Below are 26,354 nucleotides of genomic sequence, written 5' to 3' on the forward strand. Positions count from 1 at the left end.
ATTATGACGACTTCATAAGTCAATAGCCTTCTATGTTTTTCTTTTGCCCTTTTTTCCTCCCCTTGTATCCTCCTCTGATCTTTCAAAATTCATTAGGACTGGCTTTGAAGGCTCAGATGCTCTGCTTTTAGCAATTTTCTGAAGGCCAGTTTTAGAAAAAGCAATTAGAAGCCCACTCAAATATACATTTAAAATCCACTGGAGTCAGATTATTCTTGTAACATTCATTGCCAGGAATAGATTAGCCAATATTGTTAGTATCTGTAAAATTCAGAACCATCTCTTTGCTGAATTCCCTTTTCTATCTAAACACCGTTCTTCTTGCTTTGTCCAGAGAACAGTTCCAGAACAGTTCCACAACAGATGGTATTTATTAATTCTTTGAAATAATGAGCAAATAAAGTAATATGTTCCAACCAACGAGATACTATGGCACAAGATTACCCCTGTATTAAGCATTTGGAATTTTGAGTATTGATTATTGTAAGTATAAACAGCATAAATCATCTTGTAAATTATATATTACATGTTTATTATGGGTGCAGGTTTTTCTGAAAATTTACATTTTATGAAAAATCAGAAGTATTTACAAATTTTTGTAAGATAAATTTGTATTGTTCTAATTTACACTCCAAAGTATTAATAATCCATAGAAACCTCAGATCCTTTAGGATTGTTTAAAAATTCATTTTCTCAATAGGAGGCAGCTACAAAGGTTATCACTGTATACACAAGCAAGAACCAGCTTGCTACATACATTTCTCATCAAATATCTAATTTTTTTTACACTGTTTATGGATTTCTCTACAAAAAGTCTATATAAATTTGTATGGCTTCAAAATTGTAATGGGTACCCATTACAAATTATGTTTTATCACATGGTATGAATGCTAGTTTAAAATTGTTGAAACTTAACTACTTGCATAAATTTAGAAATTTAAGTAGTACTTGATTAAAAATGGAGAGTAAAATAATTCTTGGATTTCAGTAATAAAATAACTGTCAGGTTAAACACACTGTTTGATTGCAAAGCAGATTACAATTAAGATTCCAGTAAAAGACTGTACCATTTTAAATGCCAATTACAATAAGAATTAGATATTCTAGTTATGTTCATCATTCAGTAAAGAGTAATATTTTAGCAAATTAAGAGCCATATGTACTGCTCCAGTCAAATTTAATTCAGGTTTGTTATAACAAGGAGTACATATAAAAAGCACATACTGTACTGTATATTGTTTAACAATGGACTCTTTTGTCTGTAATGTGTATCATGAATCAGAACTTACATAAGTGTCTAAAGGTCCTGAAAATTCATCTGTGTAAAGCTTAGCAGTCCAATTTGTTAGTGGTTTTACATGAATTATTACACAAACAAAAAATTTATTATTGCTTCCAGTATATAATCTGAATAGACACTGATATTCAGAATTATAATATACAGTTCCCATTTGCAGGTTATTAAATTATTCTGCCCCAAAACATTTGATTTCTGCACTTAATAAGGACTTGTTTAACAGCAGCACAATACATGACAGATTTTTGAAGTTACTAAACGGTTTTAAGAAATGCTACCGATGTGTCACTTCAGATCACTGCCCTATATTTTGCATACGGCAAACAGATTAGGTGACAATACAAACATACAAATTGGTAGTTTTTCAGTGAAGCTTAAATTAATAATGCAAATGGCAGCACTTTTGTTGCTGCTGCCAAAAATATATCTTTCTAAAATGCTATTCCTCACAAAGCACAAGGTTTACATTCATGTCACAAGTCCATAAAGCACTTGAATCTTCAACAACTTAGTAGTCAGAGTGAAGGGAAATGCTACATTTGTTTTAAAAATTATCCTGTTTTTATCATTCTTTATGCATCTTCAGAATTCACACATCTTTGGTGAGATTAAAGTTGAAGCTTTGACACTGAGTTTTTCTGTGATTATATTAAAGTCTTGCGCTATGCATTTCCCTCTACAATGGCTGCATTTATTGCAATTACCCCATAACGAAGTAATCCAGTATTTTAAACATTTTACAAAGCAACCTCCAGTTATTGTAAATATACCTTCTAAATTCTACTCAAAGGAATTTTATGAAGTTCTATGCACTACACAAACACCACGGTATGGAAGAGCCAGACTGAAAAAGGAAGTGAGGAACAACAACAACAAATCGGACAGGCACAGTTTAAAAAAAAGGCACAAATGTTATGTAATCCATATAAAAATAAATTAAGTCTACAGCATTAATTCAAACGATCACAACTTCCATAAAATTTACTAACAGCAGAAGTAAGTATCTCTGCTGCCTTTTGCAATTTTTAACACATTGCACTTAGAAAAAAAATTAAATCTTATATATAAAACAATTTACACTTTAATATATGGTACATGGGAATCACATACTTTTGTATACATCTCTTTCTAACAACTGATTTTATAGCACATGAATGCAACGTAAGTGGGTGGAGAGATTATCTTTGCCTCTGTTTGCTTTGCACAATGGCAATTAAGGAAACTGAAAACTTACATTTGAATATTATTTATGCAAAGCTAATATATTTCGTGCTTGCTCTCCTAGTTTTTTAAGTTTAATGTTTACAGTATAATATAGTTTCATACATTTTCAATATAGCTAATGATTAGTATTTTGACTTAAGTTTATATAAATTTACTAAAATCTGAATAAACAAGTTTCCTAACGATTGTAGTTGATCATTTACAAAACAGTGTTGAAGTTCACTTCAGTGCTATTATAAAGTAATAACATTTTTTTCCCAAAATGACTTCTTTAAAAAAGTGCATTTTTCTTATTTTGTAGTGAGCCCCCAAACAGGTCAAAGTTTAAAAAAATTAATGCATGTTAAAATAGTGTTTGAAAGGTAGAGAAAATAGAGTGAGCTTCTTGTGCTCCTTTGATCCAATGATTTCCACAGGTTCATCAGCAATCTGCCATATATCGTCCTGAAAAAATATAAATAGCCTCTTGCAATTATAATATTTACAGTAATTATGTTTCACAACAAACAAGACTATAAAACATTAGATAAAAGAAAGTTTCAGTATTTTTGTTTTCACCTATAGTAAGCACCAATAACTATTTTCATTATGCATCACATACGTACTCCATGTTTATATACCAGATAATCAGTAGACAAAGTATAAAAATGTTCTATACAGATAATTAGAAAAGTCAGAGTTACATTAGTAAATCATGTTAGTTCAAAAATATAAAAATCTCAATTTCTTACCAGTGGCAAATCTCTTCTTAACTAGGGAAAGCCGATAGCCAGTGCCTACTAGCTCTACATCTACACCTGAAAGGGTGCTTCCCTCACTAATGAATTGCACTGCAAGTGTAGCTGGTTTACTGGGTCCTTCTAAAAGATCAAATTTTGCCCTCAGGGATCCAGAACCTATAAAAATAATGACAAAATTAAATGTCTTGAGATTATAAAACAATCCATTTCACAAAACACAAGTAATAGGCAGTGCACTAATATAAAGATCTCTAATTTCTGGGAGTGTAGGAATGTATATACACATTTCCATAACAGATCACATCATTGGTCTATTTGTCCAGTATTCTGCTTAAGGCAGTGACCAATATATAAGGATGCTTCAGAAAAAGGCAGCACACAATCTACATAGCTGTATGTGGAAGAAAAATTTTCTTCCTGAGCTTCAGGTGATCAATCACCTGAAATGTATTTAACTCTCCTATAATAACTGTTTAAGCTTGTTGAACTGCAAATGTGGCTAATCATCATATAGAATAATAGAAGCACAGGCTGGTATGGACTTTGATAGGTCATCAAGTCCAGCTCCTTGGACCGAGGTAGGTCCAAGTAAACCAAGACCATCCATGACAGGTGTTTGTCCAGCTTCTTCTTAAAAACCTCCAATGACAGGATTACACAATAATAAAACAGAGGGATTATATTTTAATATTTGTGTATACAAATTTACCCTACCTGTAAACTCAACTGTGAAAAGTGGGAAATTTTCATAAAATATCATAGTAAACTATAACAACAAATGTCAATAGGAAAAGGTGCAAAAGGGAGATAAACAGAATTAGTCCACACAAAAAGGCCTACTTTTGTAACTGAAGGACTGTGTTAAAATAATGCCTGGTAAATAAAAGTGCGGATCCAAACATCGGTGCATCAAAATTAGTGTGTCAGAAATTAGGCCTAATAAGTGGACAATTTAATGAGAGGATGGGCAATATTCCGCCCATCATTCCCTTTTGAGGCTCTCAAAGAAAAACACCACCACCACCACTTTTTGGAGAAAATTAGCAACCCCCGCCGAAACAGCTGCCAACAACTGTTGCAGCAAGCTTTAGCATCATGGCTGCCCCCATCCACGTTCTCCTCTGACCCCAGAATCCAGGACACACCACTGTGCCATCATCACCTTAATCCATAAACTACTGATTTATGTTGGTATAACTATGTCACTTGGGTGTGGAAAATCCACATCCCCGAGCAATGCAGTCATACTAAATGAATTCCTAGTGTAAATAGTGCTATGTCAACAGGAAGGTTTCTCTTGGGGAGCTGGAGTACCTACGCTGATGGGAGAAGCTCTCCTGGGAGTGTAGGAGCATCTTCACTAAGCGCTGCATTGGTGCTGCTGCAGCACTTTATGAGTAGATAAGCCCTAAGAGATGTCCTGACCAGACTGGGCCACAAGAGGGACCCAGATGATACCTCCACCTCCAGGAGGTCTGGCTCAATCCCAAATACTACCTAGAATGTGAGACTTGGTCTGACTGACACACACACAATCCTTTTCCTTCCCTATCTTACTGCTTCTCTTTCCTTTCTCTCCTGTTTTTCCTTCTGGTTAAGAAGTCCGGCTTAGCCACTCAAGACTGTATATTTTGCAACACTGCTGTAAACCGGTAACCAGAAAGGCAGCTAAAAGCAATGCTCTAAACAACCCCATGCTGATACAAGTTTGCCTGGTTTTGGAGTGGCTGATAAGATCTTGTGTTATGACTGTGTTTCTCCAGCAATCAGGCTGCAAGTAAAAGTAAACACTAGAGACAGAAGCTGGGTTTTCTACCTGTGCTGCTCTTTTCTCTCCCCTTTTGTGTGTTCGTCTTGTTTTGTCTTCTAGGAAAGAGGATTGGACTTTAACAGCAGCAGCAACAGCAGCTCCAACTCATTTCAACTAATCTTTTCTCTTTCCCCCAGCCAAAAGGACAGTTATTGCTATATAAGGGACTGTGAAACAAGGGTTTTTTTCCTTCTTAATCTACAGGGAAAGGGAACAAGGGATACTGTGATAGTGAAAGCATTACCTAACACTCTACATTTCAAATGTTTTAACTGATTTTCCTTCTTTTTCTGTATCTTTAATAAAAGGTTTAAAAGGATTTTTAATAGTGTTTGCCCTGGTACTAAGTAGACTGAAGTCTACTTATACCAAAACCCTGAATCTTGTTTAAAATTGTTCAATGTTTGGCAGTTTCAGAGTCATGTTAACACCTCTGGGTCCATTTATTCCATCCGAAATTAATACAACAGTTCTTATAAAGTACACTTCATCAGCAGATCTCAAAGTGCTTTACAAAGGAGGTAAGTACCTAAATCTAATCAGTGTTTGTCTCAATGGCCTGGGTGTACCTACACTGGCAAAACTTGTAAACGTTTTCTGGGCCAGTGGAGTTCCATTGGAAAATGCTGTAATGTAAATAAGGGAACTGTACCACTTCAGAAACATGCATATATATTTTTCTAGTGTAGACAAGGCCACTGTGACAGTGAATTCTCATGTTTCATAGACTCATAGATATTAAGGTCAGAAGGGACCATTATGATCATCTAGTCTGACCTCCTGCACAATGCAGGCCACAGAATCTCACCCACCCACTCCTGCAATAAACCTCTCACCTACGTCTGAGCTATTGAAGTCCTCAAATCGTGGTTTAAAGACTTTAAAGACTTTTCTTGCAGAAAATCCTCCAGCAAGTGACCCGTGCCCCAAGCTATGGAGGAAGGTGAAAAACCCCCAGGGCCTCTTCCAGTCTGCCCTGGAGGAAAATTCCTTCCCGACCCCAAATATGGCGATCAGCTGAACCCTGAGCATGTGGGCAAGATTCACCAGCCAGATACCCAGGAAAGAATTCTCTGTAGTAACTCAGATCCCACCCCATCTAACATCCCATCACAGGCCATTGGGTCTATTTACCATGAATATTTAAAGATCAATTAATTGCCACAATCATGTTATCCCATCATACCATCTCCTCCATAAACTTATCGAGTTTAATCTTAAAGCCAGATAGGTCTTTTGCCTCCACTGCTTCCCTTGGAAGGTGTTCCAGAACTTCACTCCTCTGATGGTTAGAAACCTTCACCTAATTTCAAGACTAAACTTCCCAATGGCCAGTTTATATCCATTTGTTCTTGTGTCCACATTGGTAGTGAACTTAAATAATTCCTCTCCCTCTCCGGTATTTATCCCTCTGATATATTTATAGAGAGCAATGATATCTCCCCTCAGCCTTCTTTTGGTTAGGCTAAACAAGCCAAGCTCCTTGAGTCTCCTTTCATAAGGCAGGTCTTCCATTCCTTGGATCATCCTAGTAGCCCTTCTCTGTACCTGTTCCAGTTTGAATTCATCCTTCTTAAACATGGGAGATCAGAACTGCACACAGTATTCCAGGTGAGGTCTCACCAGTGCCTTGTATAACGGTACTAACACCTCCTTATTTCTACTGGAAATACCTCACCTGATGCATCCCAAGACCGCATTAGCTTTTTTCACGGTCATATCACATTGGCGGCTCATAGTCATCCTGTGGTCAACCAATACTCCAAGGTCCTTCTCCTCCTCCGTTACTTCTAACTGATGTGTCCCCAGTTTATAACTAAAATTCTTGTTATTAATCCCTAAATGCATGACCTTACACTTCTCACTATTAAATTTCATCCTATTACTATTACTTCAGTTTACAAGGTCATCCAGATCCTCCTGTATGATATCCCAGTCCTTCTCTAAACTGGCAATACCTCCCAGCTTTGTATCATGTGCGAACTTGATTAGCACACTCCCACTTTTTGTGCCGAGGTCAGTAATAAAAAGATTAAATAAGATTGGTCCCAAAACCGATCCCTGAGAAACTCCACTGGTAACCTGCCCCCAGCCTGACAGTTCACCTTTCAGTATGACCCGCTGAAGTCTCCCCTTTAACCAATTCCTTTCAATTTTCATATTGATCCCCATATTTTCCAATTTAACTAATAATTCCCCATGAGGCACCGTATCAAATGCCTTACTGAAATCTAGGTAAATTAGATCCACTGTGTTTCCTTTGTCTAAAAAATCTGTTACTTTCTCAAAGAAGGAGATCAGCTTGGTTTGGCACGACCTAGCTTTTGTAAAACCATGTTGTATTTTGTCCCAGTTACCATTGACATCAATCTCCTTAACTACTTTCTCTTTCAAAAATTTTTTCAAGACCTTGCATACTACAGATGTCAAACTAACAGGCCTGTAGTTACCCGGATCACTTTTTTCCCTTTCTTAAAAATAGGAACTATGTTAGCAATTCTCCAGTCATATGGTACAACCCCTGAGTTTACAGATTTATTAAAAATTCTTGCTAATGGGCTTGTAATTTCATGTGCCAATTCCTTTAATATTCTTGGATGAAGATTATCTGGGCCCCCCGATTTAGTCCCATTAAGCTGTTTGAGTTTCGCTTCTACCTCAGATATGGTGATATCTACTTCCATGTCCTCATTCCCATTTGTCATGCTACCATTATCGCTAAGATCCTCATTAGCCTCATTAAAGAATGAGGCAAAGTATTTGTTTAGATATTGGGCCATGCCTAGATTATCCTTAACCTCCACTCCATCCTCAGTGTTTAGCGGTCCCAATTCTTCTTTCTTTGTTTTCTTCTTATTTATATGGCTATAGAACCTTTTACTATTGGTTTTAATTCCCTTTGCAAGGTCCAACTCTACTTGACTTTTAGCCTTTCTCACTTTATCCCTACATGTTGACCTCAATAAGGTAGCTTTACTTGCTGATCCCTCCCATCTTCCACTCCCTGTATGCTTTCTGCTTTTTCTTAATCACCTCTCTGAGCTGCTTGCTCATTCAGCTTGGTCTACAACTCTTGCCTGTGAGTTTTTTCCCCTTTCTTGGGATGTAGGCTTCCGATAGCTTCTGCAGCTTTGATTTGAAGTAATCCCAGGCCTTCTCTGCCTTTAGATCCATAATTTCTTCAGTCCAATCCACTTCCCTAACTAATTTCCTTAATTTTTGAAAGTCAGCCCTTTTGAAATCAAAAACCCTAGTCGCAGATTTATTTTTGTTTATCCTTCCATTCAGTTTAAACTGAATTAGCTCATGATCACTTGAACCAAGGTTGTCCCCTACAACCATTTCTTCTATGAGGTCCTCACTACTCATCAAAACCAAATCTAAAATGCCATCCCCTCTTGTCGGTTCAGCAACTACTTGCTGAAGGAATCCATCAGCTATCGTATCTAGCTGAAAATCTGAGCCCTATTATTATTACTAGCACTTGTCCTCCAGTCTATATCTGGGAAGTTAAAGTCTCCCATGATCACGCAGTTTCCATGAGTATTTACTTCATTAAAAATATTAAAGAGGGCTCGATCCATATCCAGATTACATCCCGGCGGTCTACAGCACACCCGAAGCACTATCACAGGGAAGACTCTAGTAGTTTTCTTCCCCAATGTGATTTTTGCCCAGACGGACTCTGTCTTATTCATTCCATCGCTTCTTATTTCTTTACATTCTACCTCATCATTGATATACAATGCTACTCCACCACCTTTACCTTTATTTCTGTCTTTCCTAAACAGCACATACCCTTCAATAGCTTAGTCCAGTCATGACTACTATTCCACCATGTTTCTGTTATCCCTGTAATATCTGGTTTCACTTCCTGCACCAGTAGCTCTAGTTCCTCCATTTTGTTACCAAGGCTCCTTGCATTGGTGTACAAACCTCTTAATTTTTGCTGTTTGGCCTCGCTCACATTCTTTACCCGATTAGGCACGGACATTCTACAGCCAGTACAACCTATTAGACTGGTATCCACACTGCCTTTTTTCCTTATGTCCATTCTCCTACCCACAGCTGTATCCTTTCTTTCTTTGTTTTCTTCCCTCTCAATGCTAAAATCCGGTGTGGAGATTACCTGGACATCTCTCAACCATCTCCTCCAAATTCCTAGTTTAAAGCTCTCTTAATCAGTTGTGCCAACCTCCATCCTAGAAGTCTATTTCCTTCCCTACTCAGATGAAGTCCATCCCAAGAGAACTGTCCTCTGTCCACGAATGCCTCCCAGTGGCCATACATCCCAAAGCCCTCCTAAGAGCACCAGTGCCTGAGCCATCTGTTGATAGTCATAACCTTGTCACACCTTTGTTGCCCTTCTCTAGGAACAGGCAGAATCCCACTGAAGATCACCTGAGCCTCGATTTCCTTAAGTGTCTTCTCCAGCCTGGCATAGTCTGCCCTGATATGTTCCAGCGAGAATCTACCAGTATCATTTGTTCCCACATGAAGGACGATCAGTGGATTCTTTCCCGCTCCCTTTAGGATCCTCTTCAACCTCAGGTCCACTTCCCGTATCTTAGCATCTGGAAGACAGCATACCCTTCTATTCTCTGGATCAGCTCTGGTTACAGGCCTGTCCATTCTTCTCAATAAGGAGTCCCCGTTCACAAAGATCTGCCTTTTCCTGGTGACGGTGCGATTCTTCGGTTTATCCCATTCCCTCTGGTTGCATGTTCTTTCCATTCCGATTCTCCCTTGTAATCCTCTTCAACCCATCTCGTATCCTCCTGGGGCTCATATTTGGTGTAGTCTCCACTGACTCTTCCCCTTTTCCTACAGGACTAGCCACTCTTCTCTTCTTCCTTGTCCTTCAACCTTCAGTGACCACCTGCTGAGCCCCTTCTTCATTTTCCAACTCTGCAAACCTGTTCTTGAGCTCTATTTCTCCTTCACTAGCCTGTCTTTTCCTCTGCCCAGTTCTTAGTCACATGCTTCCACTGTCCATTTTCTTCACCCAGCCATCTTCCCTCAGAGCTCTTCAGCCCTGCTTCCACCTGCAAGTCTGAGCTTTTCCCTTCAGCTGCCTCATGTCTTTGCTCCATAATCCGCTTGAACCCCCTTCTAAACTCAACCAGACTTTTCACCTGCCTCTCCAATCCTCGGATCTTTTCCTCCATCAGCGCTATCAGACGGCACTTCATGCAGACGAAACTCTTTCCAGGTACCCCCTCCAGGATCATGTACATACCGCAGCTTCCACATCCAATCCTATTCATTGTGTCTTCCACTACATGGGTCACTCCCACTGCTGCCTCTGTATCTGTCATAGCCTTCCCACCTAAATCCTGTTAATCTGGGGGAAACAAACCACACCAAAACACCAGCACCCACAGAAAAAACAAACCCCAAACAAGCACCGCAATACAAACTCCCCTTGGAAACTCCCACTCCAACTCCTGTTTACAGCTCTTTTTGCTGGCTCCTGTGCCACTGCACATTCAATATACAATGAATAAAGATTTATTTCCTTCTTTTAGTTCTAAAGAAGCGTTCCCTTGTTTTCATATTATAGAATAGGAGGAAAAAGGAGCACTCAATGACTTCCACTACTTCCTTCAAAATTAAATAAGTCTCCCTTTTGGAAGTTAATTATTCCTAGTCTATATATTTTCTCTTTGAAGTCAACAGGAGCTGTGGGTGCTTGACATTGCTGAAAACCTTACTGGGGTTGATGCAGGTATTACTGGCCTGTGTTATACAGAATATTATGCTACCTGATCCCAGCTGTACCTCTTCTGGCCTAAAAAGCAATTCCCACCTCTGCCACTCACTCTGTGAATACTAGGCAAGTCAATTTATATGCACTTTCTCATAACAGTATCCACCTTTGCAAAGTACTTTTAAATCTACTGATGAAAAATTTTTCTATTTTTCATGTGCACGTTTGCCAACTCAGCTGTTACAAACTTCCACCTGACCACTGCCCAGATCTTTGCAGCTGCACAGCCACATGATGTTTGGCCACAAGAAACTGCAACATGTTCTAATACATTAAACACTGGACAGGGCACAGAACTCCAACATTTTATTCTGGTATTAGCAATCTTTCTCTCTCTGTGGCCTTGGTCAAGCTACTTAACTTTTATGTCTTAGTTTTCACTATCTGTAAAACGGGGATAATACAATTTTTTCCTATCTCAGAAGTGGTGTGACAAATAGTTAATATTTATTAACTGCTATGTAGTAAGTGCTGAAGGTTATTATTTATATAGAAAGACAGTTGGGTAAGAATGTGAAGACAACGCAATACAGATGCCAGCATTACAAAGTTGAGGAAACGTCAGAACAGGAACAATGGGTATTGAGACAACAGCATATGGGACAGAGCAAGGAAAAGGTGAACAGAGTATGTGGTAAATATGAATGAAAATGAAAGATATTGACTCATGCTATGGCATCTTTCCTCCCTTCTTCGTATCTAGGTGGTGATGCTTATATGCCATTGATATTGGCATCTTAGAATTAGATGACATAGGAGATACTGCTTTAGAAAGTAAGTGGACAGAAAGGATAGAGAGAAAAAAAAACATTGACAAAAATGAGAAAAAATATTTGGAAATGGACAGAATGTATCAGACATGGAGAGAAAAAGTAGATAAAAATGGATGGAGTGAGCAAGCAAGAAAAGAGAACTTTTAGACTATCAATTTCAGTGTTTTCTTTTGACTCTCTCTATTGCTGATCCATACTCCTGTCCCAGGTTAATAAAACTGTAAGTTACATAAAATGCAGAATGTGATCTTAGTAACTAATATTTATCTAACTATTGTACACTTTCTGCTTAGTCAACAATTAAACTATGCAAAAATGGCATTAAAAATTAACTTTCCTTGAACAGCTATTCACTTCCATATGGTACTGAAACAGGCAAAACCTGCAATGTACTGTATATTTTCCTCATCGATGGCAATGATTAGTCATTAGAACTGCTAGCTGCTCTGGAGTAGTTTCACCCTTTCTTCTCCAATAGCTGCTTTATTAACAACTATATTTTGTGCTCCCAATTAACAATAAAATAAACCAGTCAACTAACCTGAGATTTTAAGATTAGATTTATTCAAAAACAACCCATTTATAATCTTGAAGAATTTAGGTTTTTTTTTTAAACAAACATTTCAGGAGAATTAGGAAGTAACATCTGGGAACAGTTTCAGTTTCTTCTGTGTTATTTGTGAAGTGCTGACAACATTCTTGGTGCTTTATAAGACAAAAAATGAACACTTCCTATTCCAAGCAGTTTTAAATCAGAGAGAGAGAGACACACACACACAGCAGGATTATTTGCCAAAAGCTGGGAATGGGCGACGGGATGGATCACTTGATGATTACCGGTTCTGTTCATTCCGTCTGGGGCACCTGGCCTTGGCCGCTGTTGGAAGACAGGATACTGGGCTAGATGGACCTTTGGTCTGACCCAGTATGGCAGTTCTTATGACATACTGGGATTTCAAGGAGAAGTAAGGTAGAGAGTTTTATTTATTTATTTTGGCTGATAACTCAGCTTTTGGGCTGTGTAAACAGCGTTTTCAAGGTGAATTTGAATGTGGTGGTGGCAGCTTGGTAAACCAGATGAGAGGACAATCCAGGAATAGGAGATCACATGCAAAAGGATGCAGACACCAGAGTGGGAAAAGTAAAACACAAAGGAAAATGATAAAAATGTATTTCTTCTAATTAAATAGTTTATTTCTATATAATAAAATTACCAACACCACACTCAAACTTACCTCCATTCTCTGATTTTTCTGAAATACCAGATATTTTCCAAAAAGCTTTCATCTGTTCTGCATTCCTAAAAGAGAAAGCTAGTTACTCACCAACAACAGAAAGTTTTAGAATATATTCCTGCCCTAGATCCATTCACCTGGTGACCCTGGAACCGCTGAAAACAGTTAGCCCTAAGAAGGGATCCTTGTACTAAACTCAGTTTAGACAGAGGTTATACAAAGGCATCCCTTTCCCCCTGCTCTCCGAAATTTAGCTGTCTGAAAAATAAGTCTACAAAGAGGCACAGGTTGAAGTGAATAAGTGTGGCTCTGTGGAGGTAGTATATTTAGATAAATTACTGAAAAGTAATCTCATTTTCTCATGCATAAAATTACCTTCCCACAGATAATCTCTGAAGAGAGATTAAGCCGCAGTAGATGAAGAAGGTGGAGGAGGGACTGTAAAACAGTTCCCCCAAAGCAGACATTAGAACTTCAGCATCCAAAGCACATACCAACCTATATGTAGATACGAGAGCTGGCCAAAGGCTGACAATTCCATTTTGTGACAACTTTTGAGGTTTTGAAATTATAGCCTGGTGGTTAGGGTACTGGCCTGGTATGTAGGAGACAGGTTCAAGTCCCTGCCCTGCCTGATTCAGAGTGGAGTTTTTCATTCCAGATCACCTGTGATGGGGATATATACCCCACACAAGCAACAAAGGAATAATGTAGACCTGAGGCGCAGTTATGCTATCTGGCTGCACCTGGAGGGTGGGTCAGACCAAATTAAAGATGAGTCCCAGCTGTGAGAAGAACTGAGTGGGTAGTATGAAATGAGGAAATCTGGAGCAGAAGAGGGACTGCAGGGAGAGAGGGAGGAACTCCAGGACTAAACAGTCCAGGACTAAACAGTGGAGAGACCAGGAAGGTCAAGGAGGAAACTCAGGGACGAGTTGACCCTGGGATCCTCTACTAAGTTGCAAAGGCTGGCAGGAGGCCAGGACAGAGACTGAGCAGTCACCAATGTGGCACAGGATCTGGCAGTGAGCCCTAATAGAAAGGCAGGATCTAGACTTTCAGAGAGAGGTGGGAGGTCTTCAGCTGAGTAACTATGTTAAGAAAACGTAAGAGGGTGAAAGGGCAAGCCTGACAAGGTCAGAAGTTGGGTTAAGCAGCACTTTTGGTGTGGGATTTATTGGTGGGGGGGAAGGGAGACTGAGAGTCCTCGCTTTAGAGAGGCCAGCTGACAGACTTGGTAGGAAGAAGTCCAGGAAGATGGCAGCATGAAGTCTGACACAGTGAACCTTGATTGCCTGTCCTAGGGTCTCTGGACTGAAACACGATGTAGTGGGAAAGCCTGGGCTCCCCCAGCAGCCACTGGTGAGGTGGTACAAAGCCCTGGAGAAGGGGATATGGACTACTGGAAGCCCTGAGAAAAGAGTGTACTGAGTACTGAGCCCAGAATTGAGCAGACCAGCCAGAGGGACTGGACAACTTGTTATTTGGATGTTGTTACACTGGGAGGCGTGGGACTAGACATGATCTGGGCAGAGGGCTGAGTCATGAGAATCAGCAGACTGCAGGGGTGCTAGAGGAGGAGAGCCTGTTACGCCACACCCAACTGTGGGGGCGGGTAGCTCCAACATTGAGTCCATTCTTCCACAACCCCAGATCAGGGACTAGAACCTGGGTCTTCCGCATCCCAGACCTCCAACTACCCAGCTAGAGTCTCTCTCCTTTTTTCTTTACCCAAACATCTTCCCAACAAAGGATCTGTGGAAACCAATACATCTCCATGAAACATTCTATTTTTGCAAAGTGTTCTGACCAGCTCTAGTAAATACTTTGCACAGCTCAGAGATTAAAGCATTATTCAGGTAGGCTGCAAAAGCTGCCATAGTCCTAGTGGAATAATTTAACAATCATTTGGTAATTGTACCCCTCCTTGAAAATAGCAGGCCTGAACAACAAGGAAGATTCAGCTTGTCAGCTTCAGTGATTAAAATGATTCTTCTACAGTACTTCCTCAAAGCACAATATTAAAAAATTGATTAATTCCAGAAAAACTGGAAGCTATCCAGATAACACCACAGCACTTGCACCACATCAGTTTGTGAAGCAAGGCAAGGTTCAGATGAAAAAAAATCAGACAACTTTTAGAAAGAACCTTGAAACACAAAGCATCATAATTTTGTCTTTATGAAAAATTCTTCCATTCTGAATTCTTACCACAACGAAAAGCAGCAAACATATGGAAAATTTAAAGATTTGAGTAATATGATTTTATATTATATTTACTAAAGCTAGTTCAAATTTTTCAAGTGTTTGAATTAAACACAATTTGGATAAACTTCAACAAAATTGTGAAAAATTTCCCCTGGTTTTTCTGTTGACTACAGAATGGGTCACAATATTTTGACTTTAGCTTTCTTTATTTAGAAAAATCAAGAAAAATTTCTTTTTTTTTTTCCAATTCGTCCCCCAATTCCCATTTTTGAGCAATGCTAGGCTAGTATTTCCCTTTATTTTTTCCTTATGAATGCCATTTGTAACTGTTACAGTTCTTTGTTTTCACTTTGTGCAACATATTAATCACCCCTCCCCCCAAAATCTGCCTCATCTCCATTTATACGTGTCCTGAGGAAAACAAACTTTATTTGAAAACACCACAGAGAAAAAACTAATGACTAATTACTACAAGAAAAAGGTACAGGAAAACTTTCTGCAAATTTTAAAGAAATAGATGGCAAATTGATACTGAGCCACAGACCAGCAATTCTCTAATTTGTCTACAGGTGAAACTAGACCTCAAGGAGAAAAATGTGCACCTTTATATAACCTCAGTGTTGGTGCTGACCTGTGTAACCATGGCAGCAGGTGGGTTAACTGCTTCCAATGATTACACTGTTCACATGACATGACATACAAATTCAACAACATGATCTGTGGAAGCAATTTCAAATGAAATGGCCATTAGTTTAGAAGATGTTACACCCAGTTTAGTGCAAAATACAGCCAATGAAAAATCTGTCCAAAAGAACACAGATAGTTGCATTGGCTTGAGCTGCTCTCCTATGGTTGGAATGAGTGCATGTTTTCAATTTGAATTAATATAAATTGACTGGGCATTGTCTATGTTTTGGAGTGAAAACTAGTACTATCTAATAAGTTTACACACTATCAAAGGGTTTAAAATAAGTTACTACAGCAATTGCAAAAAACTCTCAAGATTTCTTTTCAAGATTCACATAATGTTAACAAGTGTACTGAAAGAAATTTGATACTATAACAGAAATGCACTGAATTTACCATTTTGCAGGGGGAAGTGACTGCATGTTTGTTACTCCTCCATCTACCGGTACGACAACCTGTATGTTAGACAGCATACTAGGCAGAGTCATAGATTCTGGGTTGTATTTGTAATCCACTCTTACATCAGTAGTGCTAGCATTACACTTCCAGTAAGTTGCAAGATTCAAGGGAGTGGACTGGATACCATTTGAAGATACCTTTTAAAAAATAAAATTAAATATCTATTTACTTATTGTAAGAATTATGGAACTATGTTAGCAACAATTAAGTTTCTAACTCTGTTATAAATCCTGGTTATATCTGAGATAAATGCAAATTAATAATCACTAATGCTCTTTTGGGGGAGGAAGGTCTCATTCAAAAAGTATCACTTAATGACACACAATTGAGATTATCCATCCATCTATCCAATTGTGCCTTATAACTAAATGGGATATACTCAACTTAATTGGGAACAACATCCAAGCCAGACTGGGCTCAGCAGCTTTTATCTCTTAATTCCACAGACTGCTTTTGTCAGACTTATTTGGGGGCGTGGGAAAGGAGGGGGGATTAACTGTCTCCCCTCCACCCCCCAAATTCCCTTCCCTTTCTGGCTCTTCCAATACAAAACATTTGTGTCAGTTTAGTTTTTAAGTTGTCTTTTGTATTCTACATTGCACTGAAGAAATCTGCCTGGAGAGGTCTTATTTTCTCTCATCCACTTGTGGACCATAATGATTTAATTGAGAGAGGGTAACTTACAGTCACGGGACAGTTATCACAAAAGTACAATTAAAAACAACTTTTGCCTACCAGTTGAAGCACACATTTGGCTGCTTCCGTAGGCTGAGCACATCACAGACACCAGGGGCTCTCTGTATCCCTATATTCCCCTTACAAGCTCCCTGTGAGCCACCCTCCCATCCCCTTTTATTTCAGACACCGCTACCTTCTCCCTTATGCCAGGGGATCTGGGTGTCCCTAACGGCTCCCTCATGTCCGGGACTCTGTGCTTCCCCATTATCCCCCCCTGCACACCAGGTTCCCCCACTCTTCCCCAGCCTCCAAGCCAGGGGCTCTGTGTGCCCCCTCATTGTCTTATACTAGGGTCCCCCATTATCCACCCAAGGATTCTGTATGACCCCGCCCCCACATCCCAGGGACTCTTTTTGCCCCCCATACTCCCTTTCCCCCCACCAATATCAATGTCTCCCATTCTCCTCACGGCACGGGTTCTGAGTGGCCCTCTCCTTCCCCACCCTATGCTAGGGGCTTTAGGTGCCTCCCTCTTCCCTGGTCTCCCACACTCCCTCCCAGGCCAGGGGCTCATGTGCATCCCCTATTCCCATCTCACCAGATGTTGTGTGCCCCCATCCTCCATGCCAGGGGCTCTACATGCCCCCCATGACCCTTTCCTTTCCCTCCCTCACACTCTCCTTTTAAGGGCATCAACATTTGTAAACTGTATTGGAAGATGGGGAGAGCTGCTATCCTGGCAAGGGGTATGGGTGCCATCAACTGGTTCTTCTATCTATAGACAATAACAGAGGCAAATGAAGCTGCTGAATGGCAGCTGCAGGGGCTCCTTTTATCCCTCATTTCTCCCTTTTGATTTTTCCAGTTTCACCAAAATCAGTAGGGTTATGCCTAGAACATTTCTTGAAAATCTGGAATTGACTGGATGCAGCATTCAAAAGTTATCACATAGACAGATGGAGAAATACCATCAAATTGAGTATAAGGTCTCACTTCCCTCTGCCAGTAATAGTCAAAGGAAACAATGTTGGAACCCTGCATAAGTGTCACATGCTCAGAGCAAGTATGAGCAAACAGAAAAGTCATCAAGCCAGGAGATGCAGCAAGGAAACACCAAGGGCGAAAATTGATCCAGCAGCCCGGTGAGGTCCTATGGTTTGGAACAGTTTAGTGTAGGTGTGGCTTAAGAACTATCCAACTAAATGGTGACAATCCTCCTTTATGCCCACACAAACAATAATTCTGATAGTCTCTTTACAGATGTGAAATCTGCAAAAGTTCCTTAAAAAAATAATCTCCAAATAAAAAAAATATTTACCTGATATTTTAAAACATCAACATTATAATAGGAAGCAGATGGATTCTGCTCTGATAACTTCTTGAGGTAGACTGTGACAGCTTGCATGTTCATCCAAAAATCTTTTGTACTGGAGTCACTCTGTGATTGATCACTACAGATAAAATGAAGATAGGAATGGGAATAAAAATATCACTTTTCTTATGTTGGTTGTCTTAAAATTAAGTGGTAGACCTTTCCCTTTATTTCTTTTTTCAAACACACAATTAAGAGGTTGTAACATAATTGCACCTTTCAGAATATCAAGACACATCAGTTACCTATTCAATACTAGCATTCAACACAAATACACACTCCTGGATTACAGGTGAATGCCAGTGGCACCATAGTTAAGGCTGTGTCTGGATTGTGCCTTCAAGAGGACATATTTTTAATATTAACAAAACCTGACCTGTAGTGACACCTTGAGGGGAAAAAGCTACAAAAGTATCTTTAAAAATAAATTTAATCTAATGTAAGATTATAAACACTGAAATGCCTTGATCACAATGTGGAGGTTACTTACGTGTGACTAGAGGTTCTTCAAGATGTATGGTCCCTATCTCTAGTCCACGTATGGTATGCATGCACTCTAGGCGCCTGAGATCAGAGATTTCTAGCAGGTGGTTTCCACTGGTTTACATCTGTACAGTTGCTTCCCTCATGTTCTATACTGAGGTTTTGAGGGGCAGCGTGGACCAACACTTCTCCAGTTCCTCCTCTTATTGCAAATCCAGTCATGATCCAAAGTAGAGGGGAAGGAGGGCAGGCAGTTGCATAGAGATAGGGACCACATATCTTGAAGAATCTTCAGTTACAGGTAAACAACCTGCTTTTCTTCTTTGTGTGGCAGTCCCAGTGTGTATTCCACACATGAGTGGTAAGCAGTATTCAACCAGGTGAGAGTGCAAGGATGCAGGCAGTATAGATGTCTGTAATACTGCTGTCTGTACTGCTGAATCTGGAGAATAATCTAGGACTAAGGCATAATCCTTTGTGAAGGTGTCGATGGAACTGCAGGTTTCCATCTTACAAATGTCCAGTATAGGTACTTCTCAAAGACATGTTGTTATTGATTTGCACGTGTTCTACTGGAGTGGGCCCTCTCCCCACCCAGGGAAGGCAGATACTGCCAACTGGAAACAAAAAGTGATACAGCTGGAGGTCCAACTAGAGAGTCCCTGAGCAGATAGCACTTGTCCCTGTAAGTGCTCTGCTACAGCAACAAATAGTCTAGTCTACCTAGTTCCCTGAGCTTTCATGTTCCAGAGCCCATAGGTCTGAGGCAGCCCTGCCATGGAGACTGTTCTGGGGCCAGAAATCTCTGGCTTCCAGGGGCCATGGCAGCACCGCCATGTGGATTATATGAGTCTGCAGCTCCATGTGGTGGTGTTTCCAAAATTATTTTCTGGAGGGATTTCTAGTTTGCAAGAAATTTCAAAACACTGAAATTTCTCACAAACCAGAAATCCTGACTTTCAGGCAGCTCTAGCTGCAATTTACAAAACAATTACTCTAGATGGGCACTGCTTTTTTCCCCTCTAAGAATTTTCAGAAGTCCTTTTGCTCATCTAAATAGAATCTGCCTTCTCACTGTGAAGACAGGAAAAAGAAAAGGAGGACTTGTGGCACCTTAGAGACTAACAAATTTATTTGAGCATAAGCTTTTGTGAGCTACAGCTCTTATGCTCAAATAAAAGGAGTACTTGTGGCATCTTAGAGACTAACAGCTTATGCTCAAATAAATTTGTTAGTCCCTAAGGTGCCACAAGTACTCCTTTCCTTTTTGCGGATACAGACTAACACGGCTGCTACTCTGAAACCTCTCATCTATACAGTAACACAAAGTTTCTGGTCTACTGTATAAAAGATGTAGCTTAAAAAAAACCCCACAATAGTAATTGTCATATCAGAAAAAGAACTTCTCTATTAACTGCAAACTAAGAGATTTCCAAGTGAAGGCTGACACTTGATCCATCAAGCATTCCAATGTGATCCCTGTATAAAAAATGCCATGTGCCCTGAAGAGGGAGCATCAAGTCTTCTTGAAATTTCGGTTAGTGACCAGGTACACTCTTCATATAATTTAAACATCTATTTATGTATTTAGATAAATTAAATCTGGTTTAATTTGTAAACAGAGCTTGTCTAAAAACATTTAATTTACAAAAACTTATGTAAAGAGACATCCACAGATTCATACAACTAGATTTTTAAGCAATTTTTGGAGTTTTAGCCATGTGGTTCCCATTATAATCAATGGAAATTTCAAGTCTAATAATCTATCCAATTCTCATAATGGGACTGAAGTGAGTGCTGAACAGAAATTAAGCATAAAAAATATACAGGGCAATTTACTGGTGCATAAATCAAATTCACAGCGAAGTTTAAACAATAAGGTAGTGGAGAATTTGTTTTTAAATATAAATGCAACAATTCACATTTTAAAATTACATTGTTTTCTATTAGATAAAAAAATACAAAACCTGTATACAAGTTGTGCATTTGGAAGAATCTGCTCTAGTTTGCTTGTGTTTTTTACCCTGAAGCAGAGTACAGCTGGAGATGGGTTGCTGGTGAAGACTTTAATAATCCCACTTGGGAATGATACTGTCATATCACCAGTGATCTTCACAATACATCTGGGAGAGAGATGAGAGAAGAGCAATTCTATTACAATGGAATAAAAATAAAAATACTCAGTTCTTACTGCATGTCAAATTTCAGTATTAATCTTAAAGTAAAGGTTTACTGTTTTCAGAATATTTGTATCTAAGTCATAAATTTAAAATACAAATTGATTTTAAATGAAGAGAAGGTGGCACTATGACTTAATACAGTACCTCTTTCACCTCTTGGGATATGATTTAAAAATTCGATGAGGTTGCAAGTGAAATGAGTTTGGTGGATAAAGCATACAGTCTATTGGTGAACGGTTTTTTTTCCACACCACAAACACAAGGCACAACTATTTGTAGGAGATGGCTACAACTGGCATAGCAGGGGTGTTGCAGGTAGAAATGAGGTGCTTTGAGCTGCATGGGACAATTTAGACATAGCACCTACCTGAACTATGCCTGGCCAGTGACAAATCACCATCTCATTTTCATCAGAAATTCATTTCAACGAATTTACCACATTCTTCTAAAGTGTCACCATTTTTTCCCCCATATTTAAAAGAAAAGAAAAAAGACCAATTTGTTTTCTAAATGTAACTCAGTATAGTCAAAACAATTCACTATTTAACTAACTTCGTAGGATCTGCTCCTTTAAAGTAGGCGTTAACAGATTCAGTAAAGGCTACTGCAACAGGCAGGGTGTCCTGGTTTCCAAGGGTGACAGGGCTGGGACCACGTGAAACACCTAGAATACATATAGTTTATAGGTTTAATTTTCAAGAAGCTTATCAGCTAGATTTAAAAATGGTTGGCTACCTATGTTACTGTCACAAGAAGTCACTACCATCAGCTTCACAGCAAAGTCCAAAGTATTTTCTTTGAAAAGTGTGTGGAAAAATGTATTCGAAAAACATTTCAAATCAGAATATAACACAATCAAAGCACTAAGCAACAATAAGCAACCTGAGAAAACAGGAGACTCACAATCACATTTTAAACAGATAGATACTAGGGAACACATCATACACGATACAACATAAATGGTAACATATTAATTAAAGCCAACAGCACCCAAAGGAAATTAAACATGTAGCTGGTACGACTCATAAAACAAACTCTCTACTGTACGCTTATAATATGAAGAAAATGTACAGTCAAGAAGAGAATCATCATGGACATGCCCTGATTCCAATTCTGGTCTGCATAAAAATCCCAAGGAGTTTAGTCTTTTTCCACATAAATTAAGCATTGGCATCTTTAACCAAGTCTCAAGCACTACCAAGCAAGCAAACACTTTTCACATGAGATGATCACAGAAAATTTTTATTTACTGAGATCTTTATGTCCACCTGTTAAGGAATCAGGGTATGCCTCAGAGTTACAAGGAAATATGCACCACTTTACAAGTCATACAATGTACTGGGGAAAATAGTCAGCCAGGCCTGTGTCCAGCCTTCATAAGTTGTTATGCAAACACCTGCATACACAGATGTGTTTCAATTTTCACCTACAAAACCAATCGAAGTGTTAAGACTTCTTATAGTGTGGCTGCATGAGAATAGTGTAGGTTAACATATGCATAACAACAAAATGTTGTGCATGCATATGTGAAGACCAGGGACTAAAATGTACCATTCTAAAATATATACGACCAGTTACTGAAGCAATAGCACAGTGGAAAGCTTATTATTATTCTTTTCCTGTACTCCTATTAAACCTGACTGCCTCATGCAAAGCATATTGCTCACAAACGAAGCCTAACACTTTTCAACAAGTGGGCAGAAACAGGCCAATGAATATTTTCTACTGAGGTACCATAAAGCAGAAAGTCATATGTTTCTGCTTTCAAACTAATCCTATCATTTACTTTGAAATACTGTGATGTTCTTCTCAGATTTTTCAGCAGTAAATGCTGTAGGAGGAGGGTGGGACCTTAATTGGGGAAGCAGCTGTTAATACATGTACTGATCTATGAAGCAAGTACATGTGGGTGTGGGCACTGTATGTTTAATTTGAGACAGGAGGGGTGGGAGGAGGAGGAGGTGGAGCAGCATGAGGGTGGGATAGGAGTTTAAAAAAATAATGCTCAGATTCCAGATATTTAGTCTTACTATGATACTATCAAGCCTTACCTTCTCCTCTAAAGTCTTGTGCACTGTTTACAAGATGTTTTAATGTTTTGAATACTTACTAATACAATTCACTTACATAAAAAAACCCTAACTAATAAAATAGGTACTCTTCCTTCGACCCATGGTATTGCCAGCCCAGGCATTCAAAAATCATGAATCAGACTAAAGAAATATTAGCAGACTGTCTTGAAAACATGAAATGAACAAAAAATATGTTGACATCTTGTGATTTGCCTTTCAGTGTACACTTAGGCCACATTTTCAAGCTTTTTGCTGTAACCACGAAGGCTAGAAAGTTAATGTTTTTTAAAAAGAAAGCTGAGATTTTCACATAACTGTACAATTCCAGAAGCTGGAGCTTTAAGAAAAACAAATTATTGCATGACTCATCAAATATTGCAAGACTCATGGAAATTAATGGGTCCATGATTTTATCATGAGTCAGTAAAACTGGATCCATTAATTTCCATCTTTGTAGTGAAATGCTCAACTATGGAGACAGCAAATAATAGAAAGTAATCTATAACAAAGAGTTAAAAATGTGTTTAGGCTATATGTATTGCTCTACAGTTGTATGGGAATTTATTCCTTTTTCATGAGACCAATAGGAAGTAATGATTAGACAGCTCAACTGCAGAGCCAGGCTGGAAGGTGATCACTTCCTACTAAATAAATGGTCTTTTACAGAGGAACAAATTGCTGATTTATAGTAACTTTTTTCTTTTTATATTCGTATAGATAAATTCAAACTAGATTTAACATTGTAAATCAGTGTTCTGTTGGGCTGTTTGCTGTGCAGCCAGGTACAAAAGGCTGAGAATCCTTGTTGGGAGTGAGAAAGGAGGCTGGAGCTGGAGATCCAGAAATAGGGGAGTGGTGCAACAGGGGGAGGCTGCAGCTGAGGACCTCAAAGTGGAGCTGGAGAACGAAAGAAGCAAGCTGAGACGGAGGAACAATAAGGAGTGAGGCAGCACCTTTGAAGGGGATGAAGGGCTTTAAAGAGGCTGGCATGAAGGAACTGTGCCCTAGAGAGGCTGAAGGCAATTTGAAGAGCAGTGGACTGTGGAGTAGACCAGTTTTAGTGTGTACAGGTGGGAAAGAGTTCTGAATGTGTGTGGGACTTTCAAAGTGATGCTCAGTAGTGTTAGAACTGATTTTTCATGAAGACGAGGAAGTATTTGAATTGATTTGCATTGGAGAGGAAATTGGTTGTGGCGGGGGGGAGGGACTTTATTTTGATTTCAGGAGTTGGGCACCCTCCTTGTCACACAACATGAAAAAGTTTGAGAATGCATCACCCAACACACCTCATACCTAACAAAGTCTGGCCATTCTATCTTTGATGCCATTAGAAACTTCAGATGGCGCCCATCTGCCCCCCACCCACAGAGAGGGTCCTGTATAACAAGGGAAGAGAAACAGCAGGAAAAGCAACCTTCTTTTTTCCTCTGGTGGCAAGTCCTTGGGGAACAGGGTATGGAAAAGATGAGTTTGTTGGAATGTCCTCTCCTCTCTTACCAGCTTCCAGTGGCAGAAGCCTATTGGTGGGGTTATGTAGCCTCTCTCCTGAGCCAAACAGCAGCAGTTTGAAAAGTTAGTAGAACTTTGAGACTTCACTGAAACGGGCACCTCAGACTGCAACATAGGTTTCAAAAATTTTAGATCTTTTGAGATTTAAATGGTTTTGAGAATGTAAAAGGTGAAGTAGCTCCACAGTGTCATTATATGAAGAGTGGCTGCAGCAGAGTTACAAAGAGGTGCCTGGGTTCTACTATCCCACGATTTGAAGCACTTTTAATTTTGCTAAATTAGTATGCTGGAGGGTAATGAACAATATCTGTCTGGAAAAAAAGGTAACAGAATTATTTATGGTCGAAGTTTTCAAATATTTCAGAGTTCTCCTTATTTGCATGCCACACATAAAACAGGTCCTTTAAAAGAAGTGTTAAGTAAGGATTGTCATTTTAAAAGTTCAAGATAATTGCCGCTGCTGCCGCCCCCCCCCCCCTTTTTTTTGGGGGTAAAGCTATTATGGAAGATTAGGGAGAATAAGACCACAGGCTTTACCTGAGTTTTTTTTGGAAATTTTTAAATGACTGGTTATATCAATTTCAAATGATTAATACAACACATAACTGATTAAGCAGTTTAGCTTTGGAGCTACTTTATGGCTGGAAGATAGTACAGATTGCTGGAGGAAGCTAAGTCACAAAGAACTAAAATTTTATTAGGTACAGTTTTAGGATAATTAGTTAACATATAAATCTTCTTCTGGAACAATACCTGCAGGTGTCTCACAAAGTTTTTCAATCGTAGGGAGCTTTCCAATGACTATATCATCATCTATTACATTTAAATGAAACAAAACATTGCAAGAAAACAAAACATTTCAAGCAATAATAAAAAGCACTAATTTAAAGTTACATTATATAAATGGAAGGAGGTTTGAAAAATAAGAATTTTAATGAAAGATGAGGTTAAAATATAAAATAAATTAGTTAAGAAATATTAGACATTTCCACAAATTCCCTTGAAACAATATACATTTGCTGGAGTTAAGTTTAATTTAGAAGACTAAAGTTGTAATAGTGTCCAGCACTTAAAAATAATAATCAGCCCTGCAAAAGGATTAGGTTAAAAAAATACATTTTTACAAAACAAAATCTCCTTGCTAGTTACACCTCAGGTTGTCAAAACTGAAATTTTTTTAAAAGAAATCAAGGCCCTGATCCTGTAAACACTAACATGTAACTTTATGCAGGTGAATGGCCCCTCTAAAGTCAATGGCACTATTCATGTATATTGCAGGATTGGGGCCCTAATTTACTTTTCACCATTTATGCTCTTTATTTAGTTCCTTTACTTCACTCAACCTGGAGAAAGGAAATGACCATCAGTTCCAGATTTTTTTTTCTATGTATCTACATAATGCTGCAATTATGGGGTTGTAAGCAAGGCAATGGAACATTTAAAATCACTATAAATTATTTCTAAACAATTTTCATGGAAACAATTCTATTAGTATTATGTTTTATAACAGAAAAAATTAAAACAAAACCTGATTATTGGCCTAAACTCAATGGTTTCTTTAAAAATGATTAAATTCATTCTATATCAAAAGAATATTTCAATATCATGTAGAATAAAATCTCAAAGAAATAAATAACAGCCTGCACTTAATGAATACATATCCTGCATACCAAGCAAGCATTTATAAGCATTTCTACAACAATTTAAAAAAAAAAATTCACTGAAGGAATTGCCATACTGGATCAGACCAGTGGTCTATCTAGCCTAGTATCCCGTCTCTGACAGTATCCAGATACTTCAAAGGAAGCTGCAAGAAAACCTAAGTTGGACAGATATGGCTATTTTCTCCTAACATCC

General features: G+C 38.8%; 1 protein-coding gene across 1 annotated transcript in view; it reads right to left on the minus strand.

The window, feature by feature from the left end:
• Positions 1–352: 352 nt before the first annotated feature.
• FCHO2 (FCH and mu domain containing endocytic adaptor 2) overlaps positions 353–26,354 on the minus strand; it is a 230,609-nt gene continuing 204,607 nt past the window's right edge. Inside the window, exons 21-27 of the mRNA XM_077817076.1 lie at positions 21,469–21,580; positions 20,704–20,859; positions 18,200–18,332; positions 16,141–16,340; positions 12,850–12,914; positions 3,253–3,417; positions 353–2,965 (exon numbers count right to left, since the gene is read on the minus strand). Coding sequence (XP_077673202.1) covers positions 2,943–2,965; positions 3,253–3,417; positions 12,850–12,914; positions 16,141–16,340; positions 18,200–18,332; positions 20,704–20,859; positions 21,469–21,580 — 854 coding nt within the window. The 3' untranslated portion in view covers positions 353–2,942. The remainder of the gene's footprint in view (positions 2,966–3,252; positions 3,418–12,849; positions 12,915–16,140; positions 16,341–18,199; positions 18,333–20,703; positions 20,860–21,468; positions 21,581–26,354) is intronic.

Source organism: Eretmochelys imbricata, chromosome 5 (genome assembly GCF_965152235.1).
Source record: "Eretmochelys imbricata isolate rEreImb1 chromosome 5, rEreImb1.hap1, whole genome shotgun sequence".
NCBI lineage: Eukaryota > Metazoa > Chordata > Testudines > Cheloniidae > Eretmochelys > Eretmochelys imbricata.